This window comes from Moschus berezovskii, chromosome 8 (genome assembly GCF_049115385.1).
Source record: "Moschus berezovskii isolate FMDL1 chromosome 8, NW_MosBer_1.0, whole genome shotgun sequence".
Classification (NCBI taxonomy): domain Eukaryota; kingdom Metazoa; phylum Chordata; class Mammalia; order Artiodactyla; family Moschidae; genus Moschus; species Moschus berezovskii.
In genome coordinates this window covers 98,760,567-98,784,246 of record NC_142467.1, presented here as the reverse complement: position 1 = coordinate 98,784,246, position 23,680 = coordinate 98,760,567, and the positions used below count along the sequence as shown (strand labels likewise).

The 23,680-nt window shown below is 49.3% G+C and overlaps 1 protein-coding gene and 1 pseudogene across 1 annotated transcript in view; one reads left to right on the top strand and one right to left on the bottom strand.

Moving 5' to 3' along the window:
• The window catches only part of OLFM2 (olfactomedin 2), a 75,744-nt gene that overhangs the window by 2,067 nt on the left and 49,997 nt on the right, over positions 1-23,680 (bottom strand). The window contains exons 2-5 of the mRNA XM_055430854.2: positions 4,808-4,957; positions 1,760-1,906; positions 1,036-1,255; positions 605-711 (exon numbers count right to left, since the gene is read on the bottom strand). Of these exons, the coding sequence (XP_055286829.1) occupies positions 605-711; positions 1,036-1,255; positions 1,760-1,906; positions 4,808-4,957 (624 nt within the window). The remainder of the gene's footprint in view (positions 1-604; positions 712-1,035; positions 1,256-1,759; positions 1,907-4,807; positions 4,958-23,680) is intronic.
• LOC129559653 (small nucleolar RNA SNORA70) lies at positions 9,305-9,426 on the top strand (annotated as a pseudogene).

Sequence of the window (23,680 nt, the reverse complement as noted above, 5' to 3'; positions counted from 1 at the left end):
TTCGATCCTTGGGTGGGGAAGATCCCCTTGAAAAAAAAAGGCAACCTACTCCAGTATTCCTGCCTGGAAAATCTCATGGAAAGAGGAACCTGGTGGGCTACAGTCCATGGGATTGCAAAAGAATCAGACACAACTAACTGACTGAATGATCTATGATGGTGGCTGCCCAGTGACCAATATCTGTCACTAGGATAGTCACTGAGCAGTTAATGTATGGTTCCTGTGGGCCAGAGGTGACAGGCAATTGTGACCATGGGGGTCACTAGAAGTTCAAAGGTCATTGAGTGGTGCTCATAGGTCCTAGTCCTTGGGAAGGCACAGGTCACCGGTGGTTATTTTGAGATCAGTGCTCACTGGGAGCTGGCCAGTGGTACTAGTAACCATTAGTCTCTATACAGTCACTGGAGGTCAGCTGACTGGCAGATTCACAGAGTTGGAAAGTTCTTGGTCACTTTGTGGTCACTAGACAGTCAGGGGGAGGTCAAGGGCCCTGGAGACCCTAGGACAAGATAATCATTGATGTGGAGTCACTGGGTGCCTATGGAGTGCCACGGGCTATGTCTCCCTGCCCCTGGGTTCTGACCCCCGGCGTGGGCACACTCACCCGGCTGTCCGCGCTGGGGGCCATCGTGTCCGTCATCCAGGAGCCAAAGCGGGACCCCATGGCCCGAATGGTGATGGGGTTACTGACCCCAGTCAGCTTCCCACAGCCTGGGAGGCAACAGGGGGAATGAGGGTGGAGGATGGGAAGAGTCCGAGGGACACAGGGCAAGGCTGAGGAGGTGTGATCAAACTGAAGTGCTGGGACCAGGGGTGAGGGAAGATCCAGAGATCTGGTCCCAAGGTGGAGTTAGGTTGGGAGCAAGGAGGGGGAGGGTCAGGGCCGTTTCCAGTTTTGGGGGTCTATTTTTGGCCTTGGGTAGGAAAGTTAAGGATCAACGTTTAGAATTTAGAGGTCAAAACTGTGCCCTGAACACAGAGGGTATTGGGGTTGGAGGTGGAGGTCAGGGGTCAAGGTCAAGCATCAAGGCATACCCAGCTTCTGGGCGCAGGCGTGGAGCCGGGCCTCCAGGGCCATCACCCGCTGCTGCAGGTCCTCGTAGCCATAGGCGCCCATCTCCTCCTGGATGGTGGCAAGGCTGCCGGAGAGATTCCTCACCTCCTCTCGGAGGCGCACGATGGTCCGTGTGTCTGCCTTGTACTGCTCCAAGACCGAGCTCAGCGGCAACAGCTCTGTCATCCTGTCCTTCAGCTCCTGCCCCAAGAGGGAACCCGTGCTGATCCCGACCCCTGACCAGTGACCCAGACCTGGCTCCAACCTTCAGCCCACAACTTCACTCATTTTTTGGGAGGGTATTATTTTTATGCGAGTATAATCACTACCATGTTGTGTTCATGTCTGCTGTACAACAAAGTGAATCAGTCAAATATATACACATATCCCTTCCCTCTTAAGTCTCCCTCCCATCCACCCCCAATTGTGTTGTTCAGTCACTCAGTCGTGTCAGCTCTTTGCAACCCCATGGACCACAGCATGCCAGGCTTCCCCGTCCTTCACTATCTCCCGGAGTTTGCTCAAACTCATGTCCACGGAGTTGGTGCCAGCAATCCCATCCCTTATCTTCGATGCACACCTGACTCTTGACATTCAGCCCAATTAGGACCGCAGGTCCCAGTCAACCCTCTGTCCTTCCGGGAAGTAATGGGCACCAATCCAAGTTCTTCCTTTGACCTCTGACCTGAACCCTGAAGGACGCACCTGGAAGCTCTTAGCTGAGAGGGACCCGTCGGCTGCCCGGAGTCGCGCATCCAGGCTCCGCATGAGGGTCTCCATGCTGCGCACATACTGGAGGTCCCGGTACGTCCGCAACTCAAGAACCTCCATGGACTGGGAGACGTTCTGAACCTAGGAAGTGGGAGGGTTAGGGCGAGCCAGACTCCTGTCCCCATCCCCGGGGATGCCGCAGACAAGACCTGGTGGGGCCAGAGGCTAAACACCCAACCAACCTTCTCCTCCCGACCTTACCAGCAACCTCCCAAAGGCACGCCCAATCTGTCCATCTGGTCTGGCCACCACCACCTCCCACCTCTCCCTGCCTCGCTGCTCTCCTCGCCTCCACCCTCATTCACAGCAGTCAAGTTTCCACACAGCAGCCAGAGGGAAGTTTTCTTTTTTCTTTTGTCCACACTGAGAAGCATGTGGGATCTTAGTTCCCCAGCCAGGGGGCGAACCCATGCCCCCTACAGTGGGAGCACAGAGTCTTAACTTCTGGACCCTTGGGAAAGTCTGGAGAGGGAGTTTTTCAAAAGGAAGACTGAGTCACCTTCTCCTGCAGACCTGCGAGCTGGTCCCGCCCCTTCGCCCGCCCCCTCTCCATGTTCGTCCACTCCAGCCAGCAGCCCAACGTCACTCTCATTGGCTCGAAGCTCCTTCCCTTCTCAGGATCCTCGCTGTTGCTCAGCCGCTAAGTCGTGTCAGAGTCTGCGGCCTCCTGAACTGTGGCACCCCAGGCTCCTCTATCCTCCGATGTCTCCCAGAGCCTGCTCAAACTCATGTCCATTGAGTCGATCATGCCATCCAATCATCTCATCCTCTGTCACCCCCTTCTCCTCCTGCCTTCAATCTTTCCCAGCATCAAGGTCTTTTCCAGTGAGTTGGCTCTTTGCATCAGGTGGCCAAAGTATTGGAGTTTCAGCTTTAGCATCAGTCCTTCCAATGAACACCCAGGACTGATCTCCTTTAGGATGGACTGGTTGGACGTCCTTGCAGTCCAAGGGACTCTCAAGAGTCTTCTCCAACACCACAGTTCAAAAGCATCAATTCTTTGGTGCTCCGCTTTCTTTATAGTCCAACTGTCACATCTGTCCACAACTGCTGGGCCTCTGCACTTGCTGATCCCTCTATCTGGAGCGCTGTTCCTCTCGTCTTCCCACAGCTGGCTCCTCTTCATCCTTCATGTCTCAGCTCCAGCATCACCTCCTCAGAGTGGCCTTTCCCGATCACCCTCCCTCAAGGGCCACTCACCCTCTCTCCCTTATACGGTTATTTTTTTTTAAGTTGTGACTACTACCTGGAACATTCTTATTCATCTGCCTCCTTCAGGTGGGGTCCTCAGAGGCAGACCTGGTGTTTGGTTTGTCCACAGCTGAATTCTCAATAAATACTAGATGCTCAATATATACGGGAAATGATGGAATGAAACTTCCCTTCCCCTGACCTCTCTGACTCAGCCCGAGGGCCCCCTAGGTCCCACCTCCACCTGGCTAAGGTGAGCTCCTCCCAGTCAAGGTGAACTCAGAGACAACACTGGATGCTTGTTGAAATACGCAGACATTCCTGAACCATTGTTCACGTGACACTTGGAAGTTCTGAGTCAAGAAATAGCCAACAAACAGCCTGATACCCATCCTGGACGTCACAAAACATTTTAATAGTCATTGTCAACAATCAGGGGACACCCCCTGGATGTGTTTAGTGTCTCCTGGTTTACAGTCTATGGGAACTTGAATACAATTTGTATTTTGCTGTTGTGTGAAAACTGTATGAATCTTGTGTGCGTGTGTGAAAAACATTCAATTGTGTCTGACTCTTCTGCAACCCCATGGACTTTAGCCCACCAGGCTCCTAAGTGTATGGGATTCTCCAGGCAAGAATACTGGAGATTCCCTTCTTCAGGGGATCTTCCCAATCCAAGGATCAAACCTGGGTCTCCTGCATTGCAGGAGATTCTTTACCATCTGAGTCACCAGAGAAGCCCTGGATAAATCTTAATTATGTTAAATTGATTCATAGTGCTCTTCAGGTGTACTATATCCTTCTACTTTTTGTCTATTCATCCTATTTATTTTTGAGACTTTGATATTACAACTTCAACTAAAAAATTTATCTGCTTTAAAAAGTTGTAATATACAGTGGAACTATATATAACTTTGTTTTGTATTTTCCAATCTCCCGTAAATGTTTTATCATACTTTCATAATTTAAAAAATAAAAAAGAAAGAAAAAAAAACAATCAGGGGACACCACATGGTCATCTTGAACTGTTCTGGTGTCGCAGGCAGACAAGACTTTGGTGCCAACAAGGGTCTCTGCCCTCAGCTTCCTCCCCTACAGGAGGACGGCGGGAGGTGGCTAGTCCCTTTCGACACTGACATCAGAACTGACTCATCTGGGTAGTGGCAAAGAACAGCAATCAGCCTGTAAAGGGCACCCAAATATCCTTGGATTGAACTGTTGTTGTTTAATCACTAAGTCGTGTCTGACTCTTTCTGACCCCATGGACTGTAGCCCACCAGACTCCTCTGTCCCTGGAATTCTCCAAGCAAGAATACTGGAGTGGGTTGCCAGTCCCTTCTCCAGGGAATCTCCCCAAACCAAAGATCGAACTTGCATCTCCTACACTGGCAACTGCATTCTTTACCGCTGAGCCACCTGGGAAGCCCTTGGATTGAATGGAGACCAGTTTATATCAGTCACAATCAGAAGGGGAAGGAATCTTCACGTATGCAAGACCCTTGTTAGCAGCTGAGTCCTGAGGCTAAGTACATGGTGCGGCTGGAGCTCACACACCAGAGATGCAGACGCTGCCACTGGAGTTCACCTTCCCTGTGCCCACACAGTGCTCAGCTTCTCCTCCAAAGAAGCAACAGAGAGATTTTGACTAAAACACCCGACCGGAGGGCAGCCAGGTTATCCACCAGCTTTGCATAATCATGGCTTAGATCCAGTCCCAGCGGACCTCGTGGGAAGCAGAGGAGAGGGTGGGGAAGTGAGAGATGTTCACAGGGGAAGCTGGACAGTTCTCACCTTCTCCATCAGCTGCCGCAACTCCCGGCTCCGGCCATCCCGGGAGCAGGTGCTCTGTGCTGGGATCACAGCCGTGCAGATGCATTTTCCGTCGGGGGCCTGGGCTGAGGTGTACAGCTGCCAGCCTTCCTCTGGGCTTTGGAAGAGGGTCTGCGGGGAGGTCAGGGTCAGAGAGCGGGAACCCCAAGGGGGATTCGCCCCCTCACCCCCGGGAGAGAAAGCGGATCCCAGGGAGATGACAGATGCCCTTCCCCAGATGCTTGCGATGTCCCAGACCATGTGTTCTGCGTGCCAGGGGTGTGTGATCTAAATCCTTCCTCAGGGAAAGCCCCATTTTACAAGTGACAAGACTGAGGTATGAGGGGTGAAGGAACACAGCAAGGAACTGTGGGATACAAGCCCTTCCACAAGATGAGAATTCATTCTCTCACACATATTTGCACACACACACACCACTGCCTCCATAACCACCATTAGAACATAGACCAGGGGACTTTCCTGATGGTCCCATGGTTAAGAATCTGCCTTTGCAATGCAGGGACTTCGGGTTCACTCCCTGATTGGGGAACTAAGATCCCACATGCTGCAGAGCAACTCAGCCTATGTGCCACGACTAGAGTCTGTACATCAAAATGAAAGCAACTAAGACCCAATGCAGTCAAATAAATACCAAAAAGAAAAAAGAAAAAACCCTCCACCTATGTCATTCCCCCTTCCCCAACTCCTGCTCCCTAGAAGCCCAAGCAAGATAACGGCCAAAGGGTGACACAGTCCTCACCAAGACCTTCAAGTCTTGCCTGGAAGGCATCATTTTCAGACTCCTACACTAAATTTCAAGTTAGATGATGCCACTCAGATAATTCAATTATCAATTATGGCTGTTTCCCAAACCTGGCTTCTTGGAACCCTGGCAATCTTATCAGGCATGCAAGGAAAAGGGGTGCTCTGTGGTCAAATATGTTTGTGTAATGCTGAGTGAAATGAGTTTTCTTTTTTCAATACAGGACTTATCAGAGCTTTTGAAATGCTCATGTGCATCAGGGAACTCAGCCATAATTTCCCAAACTTACTAGAAAATATCTAGTGAGTGCCTACTGTATGCCAGGCGTAGGTCTGAGATAGGGACTAGGAAGAGAGGAGAGATGAAGAAAGTGTATCTATTGCTCCCCACGGATGCGAAGGAGGCAGACTTCAAGTATGGAATCCCGCTGATACTTCCAGAATTATGCATGCATGCTAAGTTGCTTCAGTCATATCTACTCTTTGCCACCCCATGGATTATAGCCTGCCAGGCTCTTTTGTCCATGGGATTTCCCAGTCAAGAAAACTGCAGTGGGTTTCCACACCCTCCTCCAGGGGATCTTTCCAACCCAGGGAGCAAACCCAGGTCTCCTTAACAGCAGGTGAATTCTTTACTGTCTGAGGCACCAGGGAAGCCCTCTAGAACTATATGCTGCAGTGGATGCTACAAAGTGCAGAGTGTAACAAGGGGTGTCCCGAGGCTGAGAGTCTCAGAGGAGGTATACCAGGGACGGGACATATAACCTGAACTGGAGGAATGAGTGAGCCAGGAAAACGGGGGAGAGGAACTGACATTTGAGGCACACAAATTCTGACCAATGGGACATCCCTGGTGGTCCAGTGGTCAAGATTTTGCGCTTCCATTGCAAGAGCCTCAGGTTCGATCTCTGGTCGAGAACTAAGATGTCACATGCTGCACCACACAGCACAGCCCACCCCTCCAATTCAGATCAATATGTGGAGGAATTGGAGAAACACTGCTCAAAAAGCCTCCAATCCTCACTGGATGGAGCATACATCATGCCGCCTTGAGCTTCCCCAGAACATACTTCCAGCCAGTCACAAGTCCCATTTTTTTTTATTTTAATGACAATGTTGTTGTTGCTCAGTTGCTAAGTCACGTCTGACTCTTGCGACCCCATGGACTAGAGCCCTCCAGGCTCCTCTGTCCTTGGAATTTTCCAGCCAAGAATACTGGATGGAGTGGCTTGCCATTTCCTTCTTCAGGAGATCTTCCCTATCCAGGGATTGAACCCCTTGTCTCCTGCTTTGGCAGGAGGATTCTTTACCACTGAGTCACCTGGGAAGCTTGCAATTTTAGGGGCCCTAACAACAAACTGTGGAAAATTCTGAAAGAGATGGGAATCCCAGACCACCTGACCTGCCTCTTGAGAAACCTATATGCAGGTCAGGAAGCATCAGTTAGAACTGGACATGGAACAACAGACTGGTTCCAAATAGGAAAAGGAGTACGTCAAGGTTGTATATTGTCACCCTGCTTATTTAACTTATATGCAGGGTACATCATGAAGAACGCTGGGCTGGAAGAAGCACAAGCTGGAATCAAGATTGCCGGGAGAAATATCAATAACCTCAGATATGCAGATGACACCACCCTTATGGCAGAAAGTGAAGAGGAACTAAAAAGCCTCTTGATGAAAGTCAAAGAGGAGAGTGAAAAAGTTGGCTTGAAGCTCAACATTCAGAAAACTAAGATCATGGCATCTGGTCCCATCACTTCATGGGAAATAGATGGGGAAACAGTAGAAACAGTGTCAGACTTTATTTTTTTGAGCTCCAAGATCACTGCAGATGCTGATTGCAGCCATGAAATTAAAAGACACTCACTCCTTGGAAGGAAAGTAATGACCAACCTAGATAGCATATTAAAAAGCAGAGACATTACTTTGCCAACCAAGGTCCGTCTAGTCAAGGCTATGGTTTTTCCCGTGGTCATGTATGGATGTGAAAGTTGGACTGTGAAAAAAGCTGATCGCCGAAGAATTGATGCTTTTGAACTGTGGTGTTGGAGAAGACTCTTGAGAGTCCCTTGGACTGCAAGGAGATCCAACCAGTCCATCCTAAAGGAGATCAGTCCTGGGTGTTCATTGGAAGGACTGATGCTAAAGCTGAAGCTCCAATACTTTGGCCACCTCATGCGACGAGTTGACTCACTGGAAAAGACGCTGATGCTGGGAGGGATTGGGGGCGGGAGGAGAAGGGGACGACAGAGAATGAGATGGCTGGATGGCATCACCAACTCGATGGACATGAGTTTGAGTGAACACAGGGAGTTGGTGATGGACAGGGAGGCCTGGTGTGCTGTGACTCATGGGGGTCGCAAAGAGTCGGACACGACTGAGCGACTGAACTGAACTGAACTGAAGAAGGTCTTCATGAGAAGGTGTCATTTGAATAAAGACGTGAAGGAAGTGAGGGAGGAGCCTTGGTGATATCAAAGGAAAGACGGTCCCAGCCAAGAGAACAGCAAGTGCAAAGGCTCTGAGGCAGGACCATGCCTGGTGTGTTTGGGAAGCATGCAGAAGGCTATAGATAAACACAGGAAACAAGGGGGAAAGTGGGAAGGGGACAGATGAGGACAGGGATGGGACAGGACAGCCCATGCAGTGCTTCTGTGCCATGGGGAGGACACTGATTTTCGATCTGAGTGAAGTGGGAGCCATGGTGCGTTCTGATCAGAGGATAGACAGGACCTGACTCAGGTGTTCACAGGTGCCCCCTGGCTGCTGGAGGGGGAACAGAATGGGGGTGTCGAGGGTGGGAGACCAGGGCAGATGGGTGGAAACTGAAGAGATGGGAAGAAACTAGAAGATTCTGGTCCTATCCATAATGCATTCCTACAGACAGGAAGGAAAGTCTAATAAAACACCAAGTGTTTTACAGAGAAACAAAGCCCCACTACCATGGACTATTTGCACAGCCACTGCTTATCACCCAGCAGAGGCTGTTTCCACGAGCTGTAGCAAAGATAAAAACCAGACTATGAATTATGAGCAATCCTAGAGATTCCAGCGATTAGCCCACCTATTTTCTCTCCCACTCAATAAAGTCTTCTTTTTTAAGCTAATTGGAATGTGAGCAAGTGGTATCATTGTACATATGAGCTTGACTCCTCCACTAATTTATAAGAAAAACAAACCATTCATAAATGCCAACTGAAACTATTGTAGTTAGTCATTCCTTACACCTTATATACACATTTTGGAGGTTGAGGGAACCCCCACTGTACAAGGTGCTGTGAGAAGACTCTTGATGAGTCCCTTGGGCAGCAAGGAGATCAAACCAGTCAATCCTAAAGGAAATCAACTCTGAATATTCACTGGAAGGACTGATGCTGAAGCTGAAGCTCCAACACTTTGGCCACCTGATGCGAAGAGCCAGCTCACTGCAAAAGACCCTGATGAAAGATTGAGGGCAGGAGGAGAAGGGGGTGACAGAGGATGAGATGGTTGGACGGCATCACTAACTCAGTGGACATGTGTGTAAGCAAACTCTGGGAGATGGTGAAGGACAGGGAAGCCAGGCGTGCTGCAGTCCATGGGGTTGCAAAGAGTGGGACATGAGTGAGCGACCAAACAACCACCACCACCTCTGTGACAGTCCATGTCTCCCCCGTGAAGGAATGAAGTCACTTACCTTCCCAGCCTCCCTTTTGAGCAGAATGGTCCAGGTGGTTTGCAGTCAATTAAGCCGACTGTACTCTTTTCCCCATGGGGGCCAAGCGTGCAATGGCCCCCTTGGTAGTGTAGGCAGCCTGTTGTCTGTACAGGTTGCCCTAAGGGATCTTGGAGACAGTACTTTCTAGTGTACATTCATGACTGGCATGCTGTCTGCAACCTAGGCTCCAGACAGGTATGCACAGTGCCTTTGAAAAGCCCCAGGGCACAGTGGCCAGGGTCCACACTGGCCAGGTCATAACGTCCACCGGCACCGAGCTGCAGAACAAGGGGTGTGTGACTGAAGCCCTCTGCAGGACCAAGTTCAAGTTCCCTGGCCACCAGAAGATCCACATCTCCAAGAAGTAAGGATTTACTAAGTTTAATGCGAATAAATTTGAAATCATGGTGACAAAAAGGGGCTCATCCCAGATGGCTGTGGGGTCAAAGACATCCCTAACTGTGGCCCCCTGGACAAATGCTGGGCCCTGCACTCATGAGAGCCTGGGCACTGTCCCCTCCTTACTCACGTGTGCGTGCTAATTTGCTTCAGTGTCCAACTCTTTGCAACCCCATAGCCTGTAGCCCGCCATGGGATTCTCCAGGCAAGAATACTGGAGTGGGTTGCCATGCCTCCCTCCAGGGGATCTTTCCGGTCCAGAGACTGAACCCAGTACTCCTTCATTGCAGGCAGATTCTTTACCATCTGAGCCACCAGGGAAGCCCACGTGGTCTAAAACAAGAAGGATGCCCCATGGGACTTCCCTGGTGGTCCAGAGGGGCTAAGACTCTGGGCTTCCAATGCAGGGTGTGTGGGTTCAATCCCTGGTTGGGGTACTAAGATCCCACATGCTGCATGGGCAGTAAGTAAATAAATAAAACAACCACCAAAAAAAAATTTTTTTTTAAAAAAGGAGGATGGCTCAAGGTTAGAAGAGTGACCCCAGGGCAGAGATAAATTAGGAGGCTGGGATTAACATACACGCACTACTATACACACTACTGTATATAAAACAGATAATCAACAAGGACCTACTGTATAGCACAGGGAACTCTACTCAATATTCTATAATAATCTATATGGGAGAAGAATCTAAAAAAGAATAGATTATATGTATACGTGGGGCCTCCCAGGTGGCACTAATAGTAAAGAACCTGCCTGCCGATGCAGGAGACACAAGAGACAGGGGTTTGATCCCTGGGTGGGGAAGATCCCCGGGAGTAGGAAATGGCACCCCACTCCAGTATTCTTGCCTGGGAAATTGGATGGACAGAGGAGTCCGGCGAGCTACAGTCCATGGAGTTCCAAGGAGTCGGACACGACTGAGTGACTAAGCATGCAGCACACATATGTATATGTGTGACTGAATCATCTTGCTGCACATGTGAAAGTCACACAACACTGTAAATCAACTATACTCCAATACAAAATAAACATTTTGAAAAGAGTGACCCAGGAATGCCTTCCCCCTTGGATCTAAGAGAACGCAGAACTAGTTTCACCTTTTTTCATGGCAGATGTAGTTCTTACAAACAAAAACAGAATCATGAATGTGAGTTCAAACACCTCCATCTGTGCTCCCCTGGCCCTGGTTCCCAAGCAATTTGGACGGAATCCCCTGAAGATTCTCGTTTATGCAGAGACAAAGCAGCCTGGTTCAACATAATTAACATCCCTTTCTTACATTCTGTAGCGTGTCCTTTGAAGCAAACAAATCATTTTCTCTCAACATATGAAATATTGAATTGTAAAAGAGAAGCAAGATTTAAGTGGCACGGAGAGAAGGCCTTCATGGCTTGCCTAAAGTAATTGTCTGCATTGGACGTACCTTGCCGGGGTATTCTCTGCAGCAGTGCAATTAAATGCCTGGGGTTTGGTTGCCAAATCTCTGCATGGCAGAGATTCTGAGTTTCACCCGTGGGGTTCAAGTTCAAAAACACAGTCAAGTTCAGGTCCCGGGGAATTGCTGAAATGTCCTGGAAGGCTCAGCGTCTGAGTGTCTAAATACCAGTTCCCCAGACTGGGTTCAGGTTGGAACCAAAGTCACAAATTCTTGGAGGTCATAGTCCTAGGAATAGAGAATACCTGTAACTAACGGAAGGGGCTTCCCAGGTGGCGCTGGTGGTAAAGAACCCGCCTAGCAATGCAGGAGACTTAAGAGACGAGGGTTCAATCCCTGGGTCAGGAAGATCCTCTGGAGTAGGTAATGGCAACCCACTCCAGTATTCTTGCCTGCAAAATTCCATGGACAGGGGAGCCTGGCAGGCTACAGTCCATGGGGCTGCAAAGAGTCAGACACGACTGAGCACATCACTAACAGAAATGTTTGTATCAGCTGGTGTGACAGCCCGCCTGGTACAGATATTTCTGGTCTGGTAGCCCATCTCACCTCTAATGTGGCAAACGTACTGGAGGAAGCCAGCCACTCTTGTCGGTTGAGCAGCTGGTTCCAAGTTTAATATTCTTGCTAATGGGCTCTAAGAGCATAAGCCAGGCCTTCAGCTAGCTCTTCCTCAAACTGTCTTTTCTGCCCAGAATTTTTCAAATGCTTTCACCCAGGCTACTGCCCCAATTAAACAGCAGTCTTGGTAACTAGTTCAGGATTGAGTAAGGACGAGACACGCAGGGAAAGTTTTTCTAGCTGTCAGGTCCGGGATCATCAGCTCAGCCTACAGCTCCATCACCTACGTCTTGGTTCAGAAAACAATTCCTGGTTCCTTTGGGAGCAGAGGGATTGCCACAGAATCCTGTGGGGAGGGACCGCCAACCATTAAGTGCTGGCTATCAGGTTTAGCCAACAGGAACAGAGCAAGCGGCTGCCTCTTAATGAGTCAAAGATACTATTGCGTGTGAGGCTATATAATTTAATCAGGAAGCAGAAGTGTCTTGGGGCTCATATATTTATTTGTTCCCCGCCTTGTTCCAGAGAGGACCGCAAGTGGTTTACAAGGATATGTAAAATACCGCACGATAGCTCCAATTAAAGAGGAGAGCAGGAATTAGATATTTCTGGAGGGCAGGCTGTCAATCCAGAGCCAAAGCCTTCAGGCTTCTGCATTTTGTATTTAACCCAGTAAATCCCACTCTAAGAATGTAGCCCAGGGAAATGGTGTGGATGAGCACTCGATGGCTATAAGAATGCTCATTAAAATGCTGTCTAAAATTGGACAACTGGAATTTTTTCCCTCTCCAGCCTTTTGCCACTAGGGAGGCTGATTTAAAAACTCTACAGCGAAACTGCCCTGGTGATCCAGTGGTTAAGAATCCCACTGCCAATGCAGGGGACATGGGTTCGATCCCTGGTCTGGGAAGATTCCACGTGCTGTGGGGTAACTAAGTCCATGCGCCGCAGTTACCGAAGCCCTCATGCCTAGAGCCTGTGTTCTGCAACAAGAGACGCCACCACGATGAGAAGCCCAAGCGCTACAGCTAGAGGGCAGCCCCCACTCGCCAAAGCTAGAGGAGGCCCATATGCAGCAACAAAGACCCAGTGCACCAAAAGTAAATGAAATAAACTAAAAACTCTACAAGGAGGAACACTGTGTGTGTGTTAGTCGCTCAGTTGTGTCCAACTCTTTGCGACCCCATGGACTATAGCCCACCAGGCTCCTCTGTCTGAAATTTTTCAGGCAAGAATACTGGAGTGGGTAGCCATTGCCTTCCCCAGGGGATCTTTCCAACCCAGGGATCAAACCTGAGTTTCCTGCATTGCAGGAAAATTCTTTTACCACATGAGCCACCAGGGAAGCCCGGGGGAAATACTATGCACCCATTAAAATTGAGAACAAGCAGGGACTTTTATCGCCATCTTTAAATGTATCTTGAAGCAAAAGTTCTCTACAATAAACACGAACTGTTCTCGTGAAGATTTTTTTTTTCAGTCCCTCCCTTAAAGTTTTGCCTTTGCAAGGGAGAAAGGGAAGAAAGAGAAAAAGTAGAGACACTAGAGCTCGAAGGAAAGCTAAGAAAAACCCTACCCTTAAAAACCTGAACAACCAGCATATGGTCGGGCCATAAATTTGGCTCCCAGCTCCTTAGCAGCCAACTCAAAAAAGGCAAAGCTGGTCATTTATGCGGCTCCCAGTGTCCTGAAACAAAAGCACGCCAGATGCTCAGGAGAAAACTTAACTATTTTTAGTACCAAGAACAGGCTAGGCTCTCTCCCACAGTCCTCCCCAAAAAAAGGAGCCCATGTGATGTCACCAGGATCTTTCTAGACAAAATCCTTACGGTAGAAATGAGTCGTTTTCTCTGGACGTTCCTTCTCCCTGCTTGGATGGTGGAAAGGTCAGATGGTCCGAGGGTCAGACTGCCTGGGTTTATGTACTGGCTTGGCCCCTCCCCTGCATTGAGTGGGGTCACCTCTATAAGCCTCCACGTCCTCATCTGTAAAATGGACATGGTAACTGTAGCTACCTCACAGAGTCGCCAGGAAGCTTGAATGACTCAAGACTACATGTGTGAGCAAGGGGGAGAGCCATCAGCATGCACTGACAGTAATGCCACAGAAGGGTTTGCTTCTTTTACTATTATAATCCTCTGACACTCTAATGCCAATTCAGTGACTTCCTGAAATCAAAATGGTTTGAGTTTGATGCAGGCATGGAACTGAGATGATCGGGAAGAATTGGTGCTGGGACTTCCTTGGTGCTCCAGTGATTAAGACAGCCTTCCAAACAGGGGTTGCAGATTCTATTCCTGGTTGGTGAGCTAAGATCCCACAGGTCACTCGGCCCAAACAGCAAACAAACATAAAACAGAAGCCATACTGTAACAAATTTAACAAAGACTTTTAAAAACTGGCCCACTTTAAAAAAAAAATCTAAACAAAAGCAGGGGGCCTTCTCTGGTGGTACAGTGGATAGGAATCTACCTGCCAATGCAGGGGACACTGGCTCAATCCCTGGTACAGGAAGATCCCACATGACTAGGAGCAACTAAGCCCGTGCACCACAATTCCTGAGCCTGAATGCTGCAACTACTGAAGCTGGAGCGCCTAGAGCCAGTGCGCCACGAAAAGAAGCTACCACAATGAGAAGCCTGAGCATCTCAACTAGAGAGTAGCCCCTGCTCACCGCAACTAGAGGAAGCCCTCATAGCAACAAAGACCCAGCGCAGCCAAAAAAAAAAAGTCACTGAAAATCTATCTGATTTGGGACTGAGAATGCAAGATGAGGAAGACTCACAGACAGCCGGATGGCAGAGAGATAAAGAAAGAGAGAGAGCACCAAGTCCTGCCAAAGAGATGCTGCTCCATCTTACTTGCCACGTGACTTGGCTGGCTTCTGGTTCCAGACCATCTCCTTGACGTGATTTGGTGAAAAGGAGTCCTGCTTCAGAGTAACAGGCAACCAACAAGGTTCGCACAACCCTGTTCTCTGTGGCCTATCTTCTGGCCAGTGGTCCCCAACCTTTTTGGTTTCGTGGAAGACAATTTTTCCACGGACCAGGCAGGGTGGGAGGGATGGTTTCAGGATGATTCAAACGCACTTCACTTACTATGCACTTTATTTCTATCATTACATCAGCTCCATCTCAGATCATCAGGCATGAGATTCCCGAGGTTGGGGACCCAAATACATCATGCTTTCCCCCACAACCCGTCCACTGACTTGACCCTCTGCCATCAAAACTCTTGCCCGAGTCATACAGCAAATTCCTATTGGCTATCTATTTTATATATGGTAATGTAAGTTTCCATGTTAATCTTTCCATACATCCTGCTTCAAACCAGAGCTCTAACAACCTAGAGGGGTGGGATGGGGAGGGAGGTGGGAGGGAGGTTCAAGAGGGAGGGAATCATACCCTATGGCTGATTCATGTTGATATTTGGCAGAAACCAACACAATTCTGTAAGGCAATTACCCTTCAATTAAAAAATAAATTTTAAATTTGTTAAAAAAGAACTCTTGCCGGGGAGATCCCTGCAAGACTCTGAGCTCTGTAATGACTCTGAGCTTTCACTGCAGGACGTATGGGTTGGACCACTGGTCGGGGAACTGAGAACCCGCGTGACATGCAGCATGGCCAAGAAATTGGAAAAGAAAAAACGATCTTTAATTTTGCCCCATCTCATGGCTAGGCTAACCCTTCCCCATTAGGGCTCAGGCGTAAATGTCTCTCCAAAAGCAGCCTCCACTGTCCCTTCCCCATGCCACCTGCCTCTCAGGCATCCTGTGCCTTTGTTTCCCCTAATACTTGTTTCTTCTTAGTGCATGTCAAGCACTGTTCTAGGCACTCTGAATTCTTTAACTGATGGAGTTCTCACGGGACTGTCATTACTCGCCTTTGATGAGTTGAGATTAGAACACAGCCATCTGTCTTCACAGCCCTCGTCACCACACTGCAGCTCCCCGGTCCTCCTTCAAGCCCTGATCACAATGGCCACTCGGGCGCACTTCCCTCTTGGTCCAGAGGTTAAGAATCCATCTTGCAATGCGGGGAACTTGGTTTCGATCCCGGGCTGGGGAACTAAGATCCCACATACCACAGGGCAACTAAGACTCAATGAGGCCAAACAAATAAATATGGGGGAATAAAAGAAAAACAAAGGAATTAGGGGCTTCCTTGGTGGCTCAGAAGGAAACGGTAACCCACTCCAGTATTCTTGCCTGGAGAATCCCATGGACGGAGAAGCCTGGTAGGCTACAGTCCATGGGGTCACAAAGAGTCGGACACGACTGAGCGACATCACCTACCTACCTTGGTGGCTCAGTGGCAAAGAATCTGCTTGCCAATGCGGGAAACACAGATTCCATCCCTGATTAGGGATTTTATCCCACATGCCACGAGCAACTAAACTCCTGTGCCACAACTACTGAGCCTGTGCTCCAGAGCCCAGGAGCACAACTGAAGCCTTCGAGCCCTATGCACCGCAATAAGAGAAGTCACTGCAGTGAGAAGCTGCAACTAGAGCTTGCCCAAGCAGCAACAAAGACCCAGCACAGCAAAAAATAAATAAAATCTGATCCTTTCAAAATAAAATAATAATGATAAAAACAATGGCCACCGGGACCTCTTGGGTGTGACCACTGGCTCAAAGCCTACCTTTGTTCTCAGACAGAAAATACCATGGAGATAGGGAGTTCTGTCCGCTTGGTCGTTGCTGACTCCCCGGCCCTGGCATGATCAATACTGAGTAACTAGACGCTGACGGGCTGGTGAGTCAGAGAGCAAATGTCCTCACAGACCCACCATGCATTTCCCCTCCGCCACCGAATGGGCTGCCATCTCTTCCAGGGAGGGACTGGCTGAGATCAAACGGCAGATTGGCTGAGACAGGCACGGAGGCGGCCGCGGCTCCCCTCTGACTCTGGGGATGGCAGCAGGGCCATGATGAATGATCAGGGACATGCTTGTCTGCCTCGTCTCAGCCTTGACGGGTCCTGAGTCCCTCTGGAGGGCTTGAGATAATAGCAGGCTGCCCCTGTCAAACCTAGCAGTATTGGGCAAATCCCCCCTGAGTGATAAGCTTGACAGGCTTTAAAGAAGACATCAGCTCACCTGTGCTGAGATGGAGAACCAGGGTCTCCCTCAGTCTGAGCAGCTGGGGCCTGGCTGGTGAGAGCCTGTGCCCGGGGGAGGGGCTGGGATGGGATGTGGGGAGGGGGGCGGCTATAAATTCATTCACTTATTCTTTTTTTTTTGCCGCACCACTTAGCTTTCGGGATCTTAGTTCCCCCACCAGGGATGGAATCCTGGCCCTCAACAGTGAAAATGCCAAGTCTCAACCACTGGACCAGCAGGAATTCCCAATTCATTTATTCTTTTTTTTAAATATAATCTTATTTATTTATTTTTGGCTGTGCTGGGTCTTCATTGCTGGGTGGGCTTTTCTATAGTTGCAGCAAGCAGGGGCTACTCTCTATCTGAGGTGTGCAGGCTCCCCATTGTGGTGGCTTCTCTTCTTGCAGAGCACGGGCTCTAAGACATGCAGGCTTCAGTAGCTGTGGCTCCCAGACTTACTTGCTCCAAGGCATGTAGGATCTTCCCAGATCAGGGATCGAACCTGTATCTCCCACACTGGCAGGCGGATTCTTTACCACTGAGCCACCAGGGAAGCCCCTGACTCATTTATTCTTTCATATCCTTCCAATGCAGATTACCCATCTTGCCCTGAGAGGCTATTCAGGCTGGCACACCAACCTCTTCCGCTCTGAAGCCACCCAAGCCATGGCAGAAGACCCCCCAGTGCCCCCTGGGCCCCAGTCCAAACACATATTCCTGGACCCTAGGCTCTGCCGTTACAGTGCCAATGGGGGCCAATAATGAATGGAACAGACTTTCTTGAGAGAGATGAAAAGAGACACAGGTCTCTGAGTTTGACTGACTGCCCTCCTTGGGGTCCAGGGAAGGTGTGGAGAGGGCTTGCCTTGTGCAAAAATTTACAAACACAGTCCATTCCCTTGGAGTGTGGCCCAGACTGTGGGAATCACCTCGAATCCCCATGGATAGCCCCAAGAGTAGGGTTTACGGGCAGAGCTCTGCATCCAGGCTACCATACAAGGGCCACTCCAGTCTTCATACCAGCTTGCTTCGATAGAGGACAAGTTCTTCTCTGTCTCCAGCCCTAAAGAACACCCCATTTAAGACCCCTCTGGGAGGAAACAGACTTTCACTTGAGTCTCCTGAGTCTTACCATCTTCCTTTCAGATCCCCAGCGCCCCCTGAGCTCTTTATCACCCCAGGGCCTTTGAACATGCTGCTTACGCCAGTCATTCTGGTGTGAGAGCTTGCTCCAGGGCAGATGGAATGGAGACAGAAAATGAGCAGATTCTTGTGTTTTACAGGCACAGCCTGTGACTTCCCTGGTGGCCCAGTGGTTGAGATTCTGAGCTTCCACTGCAAGGAGCACAGGTTTGATCCCTGGTCTGGTAACCAAGATCCTGCATGTTGCTCAGCAAAACCAAAAAAATTAAAAATAAAGACAGAGTCCACGGGACTCTGACCACCTCCACGTGGAAATGCCAAGTTAGGTAGTTGGGGTGAGGAAGAGAGAGGGTTTGGCTGGAGATACACATGCTGTCAGCAGAGATGGGATGGAAAGAGACATCCCTGGTGGTCTAGTGGTTAAGACTCCGAGCTGCCAATGCAGGGGACGCAGGTTCAATCCCTAGTCATGGAACTAAGATCCTGCATGCCAAGCAGCCAAAAAATAAACAAAAAAACTAAACCAATTGCTTGAATTAAGATCACTGAAAGCCCTAAAAGAGTTCTGTTTCTCTTACTAGCCTCTAAGATACCTTAGCTGCTCACTAAATACCTGTGCATGAACAGAACGGCTATAGAGGTCATCAGGACAGGATGTTTCAGCCCCAATTCTTATGTACTCTTTCCTGTGTGACCTTGGGCAAGTAGCTTAACCCCTCTGTGCCTTTTTCACCCCTCTGTTTCCTCATCTAAAAGTTGGGATCCTAATGGCCAGGCTTCTCAAAATTCTTGTCAAAATGACGAATTAGTACATGTCAAGAGTTAGTCACAATGTGTGGTACATTGTGAATGCCCAGTCAGTGGGAGTTTTTATGTCAGTTCATAGGAAAGACCCTGGTGCTGTGAAAGATTGAAGGCGGGAGGAGAAGGGGGCGACAGCGGATGAGATGGTTGGATGGCATCATCGACCCAATGGACACGAGTTTGAGCAGGCTCTGGGAGTTGGTGATGGACAGGGAAGCCTGGGGTGCTGCAGTCCATGGGGTCACAAAGAGTCAGACATGACTGAATGACTGAAAAACAACAAATGGAAACAGCACTGTTCTGGAACTGTCTTATGTCCCCTGATGACTGTTTATTTTTTATATATTATTTTATTTTATTCAGGCTTCTCAGGTGGCACAAGTGGTAAAGAACCCACCAGTGCAGGAGATGTAAGAAATATGGGTTCGAACCCTGGGTTGGGAAGATTGCCTGGAGGAGGGAATGGCAACCCACAACAGTATTCTTGCCTGGAGAATTCCTTGGACAGAGAAGCCTGGCAGGCTACAGTTCATGGGGTCGCAGAGTCGGACACAACTGAAGCGATTTAGCACGCACTCACACTGTGAGGCATGTGGGCTCTTAGTTCCCTGACCAGAGATCAAACCCTTGCCCTCTGCATTGGAAGAGTGGAGTCTTAACCACTGGATCACCAGGGAAGTCCTTCCTGCTGACTTTTTAAAAATAAACTTTCTGTATTGGAAGGATTTTAGATTTACAAAAAAGTTGTAAAGAGAGGGCTTACATACACCCCTCACCCAATTTCCCTTGTTGTTAACCTATTACATATCCATGGGACATTTGTCACAACTAAGAAACCAGTTCAGGTGCATCACTCATTAAACTCCAGACTTTACTCAGATTCCTCCAGTTTTTCCAGGGGTACCCTGGTGGCTCAGACAACAAAGAATCTGCCTACGATGCAGGAGACCCAGGTTTGATCCCTGGGTCAGGAAGATCCCCTGGAGAAGGAAGCAGCAACCCACTGCAGTATTCTTGCCTGGAGAATCCCATGGACAGAGGAGCCTGTCGAGCTACAGTCCACGGGGTCACAAAGAGTCAGACACGACTGAGCACACACACACCAGTTTTTCCACTCATGTCCCTTTTCTGGTTCAGACTCCCATCCAGGATCCCACATTGCATTTAGTTGTAGCACCCCCTTAATCTCTGGTCTGTCAGAGTTTCTCCATCTTTCCTCGCTTTTCATGACCTTGGCAGTTTTGAGGACTACTGATCAGAGATTCTGTAGCAGGTCCCACAGGCTTTGAAGGGGCAGGAACCAGGTTCTGATTTCTGCCTGAGGTTTCCCTGGCTCCCAGTCTGATGCCTAGCACACAGCAGCTGCTGCACAGACTCTTCCTGAATGAGTGAACACATGAATGACAGTCCTTTATTTCTTCATCCTCCGCACTCTATGTTCCACAGGCATTCCTGCCAGAGGCTGGATCTAGAAAAGTTCACAGAGAAATAAAAGCTCTTCTCCTCTCAGAAAGGTTTGTTTTTGATCCTTTCTTTGTAGACATCAAGGATTCATTTCTTTAATATTTAGGGGCTTTTGTACCAAAGGGAAGTGGCTACGTCTGCATCAGATGTCTCATTTTTAAAGGCAAGTGAGAGAGATCTTTCTAGCAAGACGGGGGTTTCTTCCTTGCCAGTGCTATCATTTGATTTCTCTGTTTCTCCCTCCCCAGCCTTCAGGCAGGGGTGGAGTGGAGGGGTGAGGGAACTATGGAATTATCCACATTTTGATGTCCTCTCTGTCATAGCCCGAGGAAGCTTAATTAGAAGAACCTTGCAAAGTTTGCCGAGGCTGAAGCAGCCTCAGGACCTGGTCAAAAAGTGGCATGGCTGGTGATGGAGACGAATTGTTATTGTTGTTGTTTAGTCGCTAAATTTAGTGTCTCTTTTTTGACCCCATGGACTGCAGCCCGCCAGCCTCCTCTGTCCATGGGATTTCCCAGGCAAGAATTCTGGACTGGGTTGCCATTTCCTTCTCCAGGGGATCTTCCTAACCCAGGGATTGAACCTGTGTCTCCTGCATTGGCAGGTAGATTCTTTACCACTGAGCCACCTGGGAAACCCAGAAATGAATTAGAAGTTTTATTTCCCATCCCTCTGAATGGCTCAATATTTGCCATGGGGACCAAGAGACCTGCCTTTGGGTACACACAGCGTGCCCCTTTTTAACATTTGTTAGTCAGAAATGGGAATGCCCTTTAGCCAGGCAGGCATTGGAAGTCTGGCTGTTTTTTTATTTCTCAGCTCTGGGAGGCCAAGGTGAAGCCAGGGAATGGAAGAAAAATGTACACGTCGAGATCATCTTGCTCCTCCCAACCAACTCCGCAACCATGGTCCCTGCAGCTGAAAGACACCGAGCCAGGTTTAATCTCTCACCCGAAGTTTGTCAGAAGTAAAAATGAGCCTGGGTGAGCTTCTCCGACACTTCTCCTGACTTACAGGAATTCAATTTCTGGCCTGGGCATAAATTTGCCGCCAACAGCCCCCGCTGTGGGGGATGGGCCCATTGGCTGAGGTTGAATTCCTGAAATCAATGCGGCAGTGCGTGGAAAAGGTCGTCATGGGGGAAATTGATCTGCCGTGGCTGGCTCAGGAATTTCACGCAAGGAGCCAGGGACGCCCTGGCACAAAATGGAGGCATTCGCTATGAGGCTCCTGGGCAAGGGATGAAGGGAGTGAGGCCTTGAAGGCTGGACAGTGCAGTCAGGAGGTGATGATATGCTGGCTAAATAACTCACAGGGACAGCCAAGCATCAGCACTGTCTGAAACTGACTTCCAGAGGCTCCATGGGTGCCTCTGGGGGTGGCAAGTTAATTTGGGGTCCAAAGCTTTGATCATTTGGTTACACCTTGGATACATATTCCAGTGTTTCAAAGATGGGCATTCAATTCCCCCAGCCAAGGTGAGGCAACAGAGCATGGTCATTTAAGGTGCCAACTCTGCAGCCAGGTTCCTGAGTTCCACTCTCAGCTCTGCTGTGTGACCTTGGGCAAATGACTTAACCACTCTGGGCCTGCATTTCCCCACTTGTACTACAGCACTAAGAAGAGTACTGATGTGGGATGTCCTTGGTGGTCCAGGGATTAAGAATCTACTGGCCAATGCAGGGGACACAGGTTCAATCCCTAGTCCAGGAAGGTTTCACATGCCAAGGGGCAATTACTGAGCCTGCGCTCCACAACAAGAGAAGTCACCACAATGAGAACCCTGAACACCGCAACTAGAGAAAGCCGTCAGGCACAAAGATCCAGCACAGCCACAAACAAAACAAACATATGAATCTGTTTGCAGTGAGGGAGGAGGGGGAGAACTGTTCAGCCCATAACCACGTGTGAGCAGGGAAAAGGTCTGGTCAGGAAGATCGTTGAGGGTGGATCAGCCAGGGTGAGACAGAAAGGCAGAAAAATCACCAGCAAGATTCAACTGAGCACATCAGGGGGCTGACTCAGCCCCTGCTTTGGAGTTTTCCAGAGCTTTCAAAGAAACAGATCCCAGAGAAAACAGCCCCAGCCACGAGGCACATCCTCCGCTCAGTAAGGGGAGGAGGCAGTGCTGGCCACCAGGGTCACCGGAGCCCTTTGTTAGCGAGAATGGGCCACTTGAAGGGAAATCGATCCTGGCTAAGCACGAAGCAGCTGCTCCCAGCCAAAGCTGCTATAGAGAGGCCCTTTGTCCCCTCTCCTCCAGGGCTGGGACAGGAGCCAGAGGAGCCCGGGAATTGTTCTGCCAGGTGGCGGGCCTCAGAAGGACCTTCAATCAGCATACATTGTGGCCGCTGGCTCCTATGTCCATCCAAAGTGAAGTTTCAGCATCACTTGCACTCACCAGAGATCCGGTCTCATGGAATGGTTAACATTATCATCAGCCTTGCCAAGTGCCATCCATGTGCCTGCATGCATGCTAAGTCACTTCAGTCGTGTCCACCTGTTTTCGACACTATGGACTGTAGCCTGCCAGGCTCCTCTATCCATGGGACTCTCCAGGTAAGAATATTGGAGTGGGTGGCCATTTCCTTCCCCATAGCATCTTCCCAACCCAGAAATGAACCCGAGTCTTTTGCATCTCCATTGGCAGGCAGATCCTTTACCACTAGAGCCACCTGGGAGGCATTATGGATGCACGTCTATGCCTGAGGAAATTCCCAGAGTCACCTCTTAGCCATGTGACCTTCAGTAAGCAACTTGAAACCTCACTCTGCCTCAGTTTCCCATCTTTAAAACAGGGCCAACAGCAGCACCCACATCTTAGGATTGTAGTGGAGGTGAGCAGCACACAGAGCTTCAAACCATGAGTGATAAGAACTGTGGAAGGAGACTTCCCTGGAGGTCCAGTGGTTAAGAATCTGCATTGCAATGCAGGGGACATGGGTTTGATCCCTGATCTCAGAACTAAGAGCAATTGAGCCCATGCAATTACTGAGTGTACTCATCACAAGTAGAGAATCCATGTGCTACAATGAAAGATCCTGCAACCCAGTGCAGCCAAATTAATTAATTTTAAAAAGGCGGGGGACTTCCCAAGTGGTGAAGTGGTAAAGAATCCGCCTGTCAATGTAGGAGATGCAAGAGACTTGGGTTCGATCCCTTGGTGGGAAAGACTCCCTGAAGTAGGGAATAGCAACCCATTCCAGTATTCTTGCCTGGAAAATTCCCTGGATAGAGGAGCCTGGTGGGCTACAGTCCTTGGGGTTGCAAAGAGTTGGACACAACTAAGCATACACACACACATCCCTTGCCATAAATTAAAGATAATCCTAAAAGTAATCACAGCAAAAACAAAGCAATATTGAAAAAACAGAACTATGGAAGGTCACCCCCTGACAGGGTTATCCCCTCTCATCTCACAACAGTTGTGGGATGTAGGGGGTGTCCTAAGTCAAAGGAAGGAAAGTCAGGGAGGAA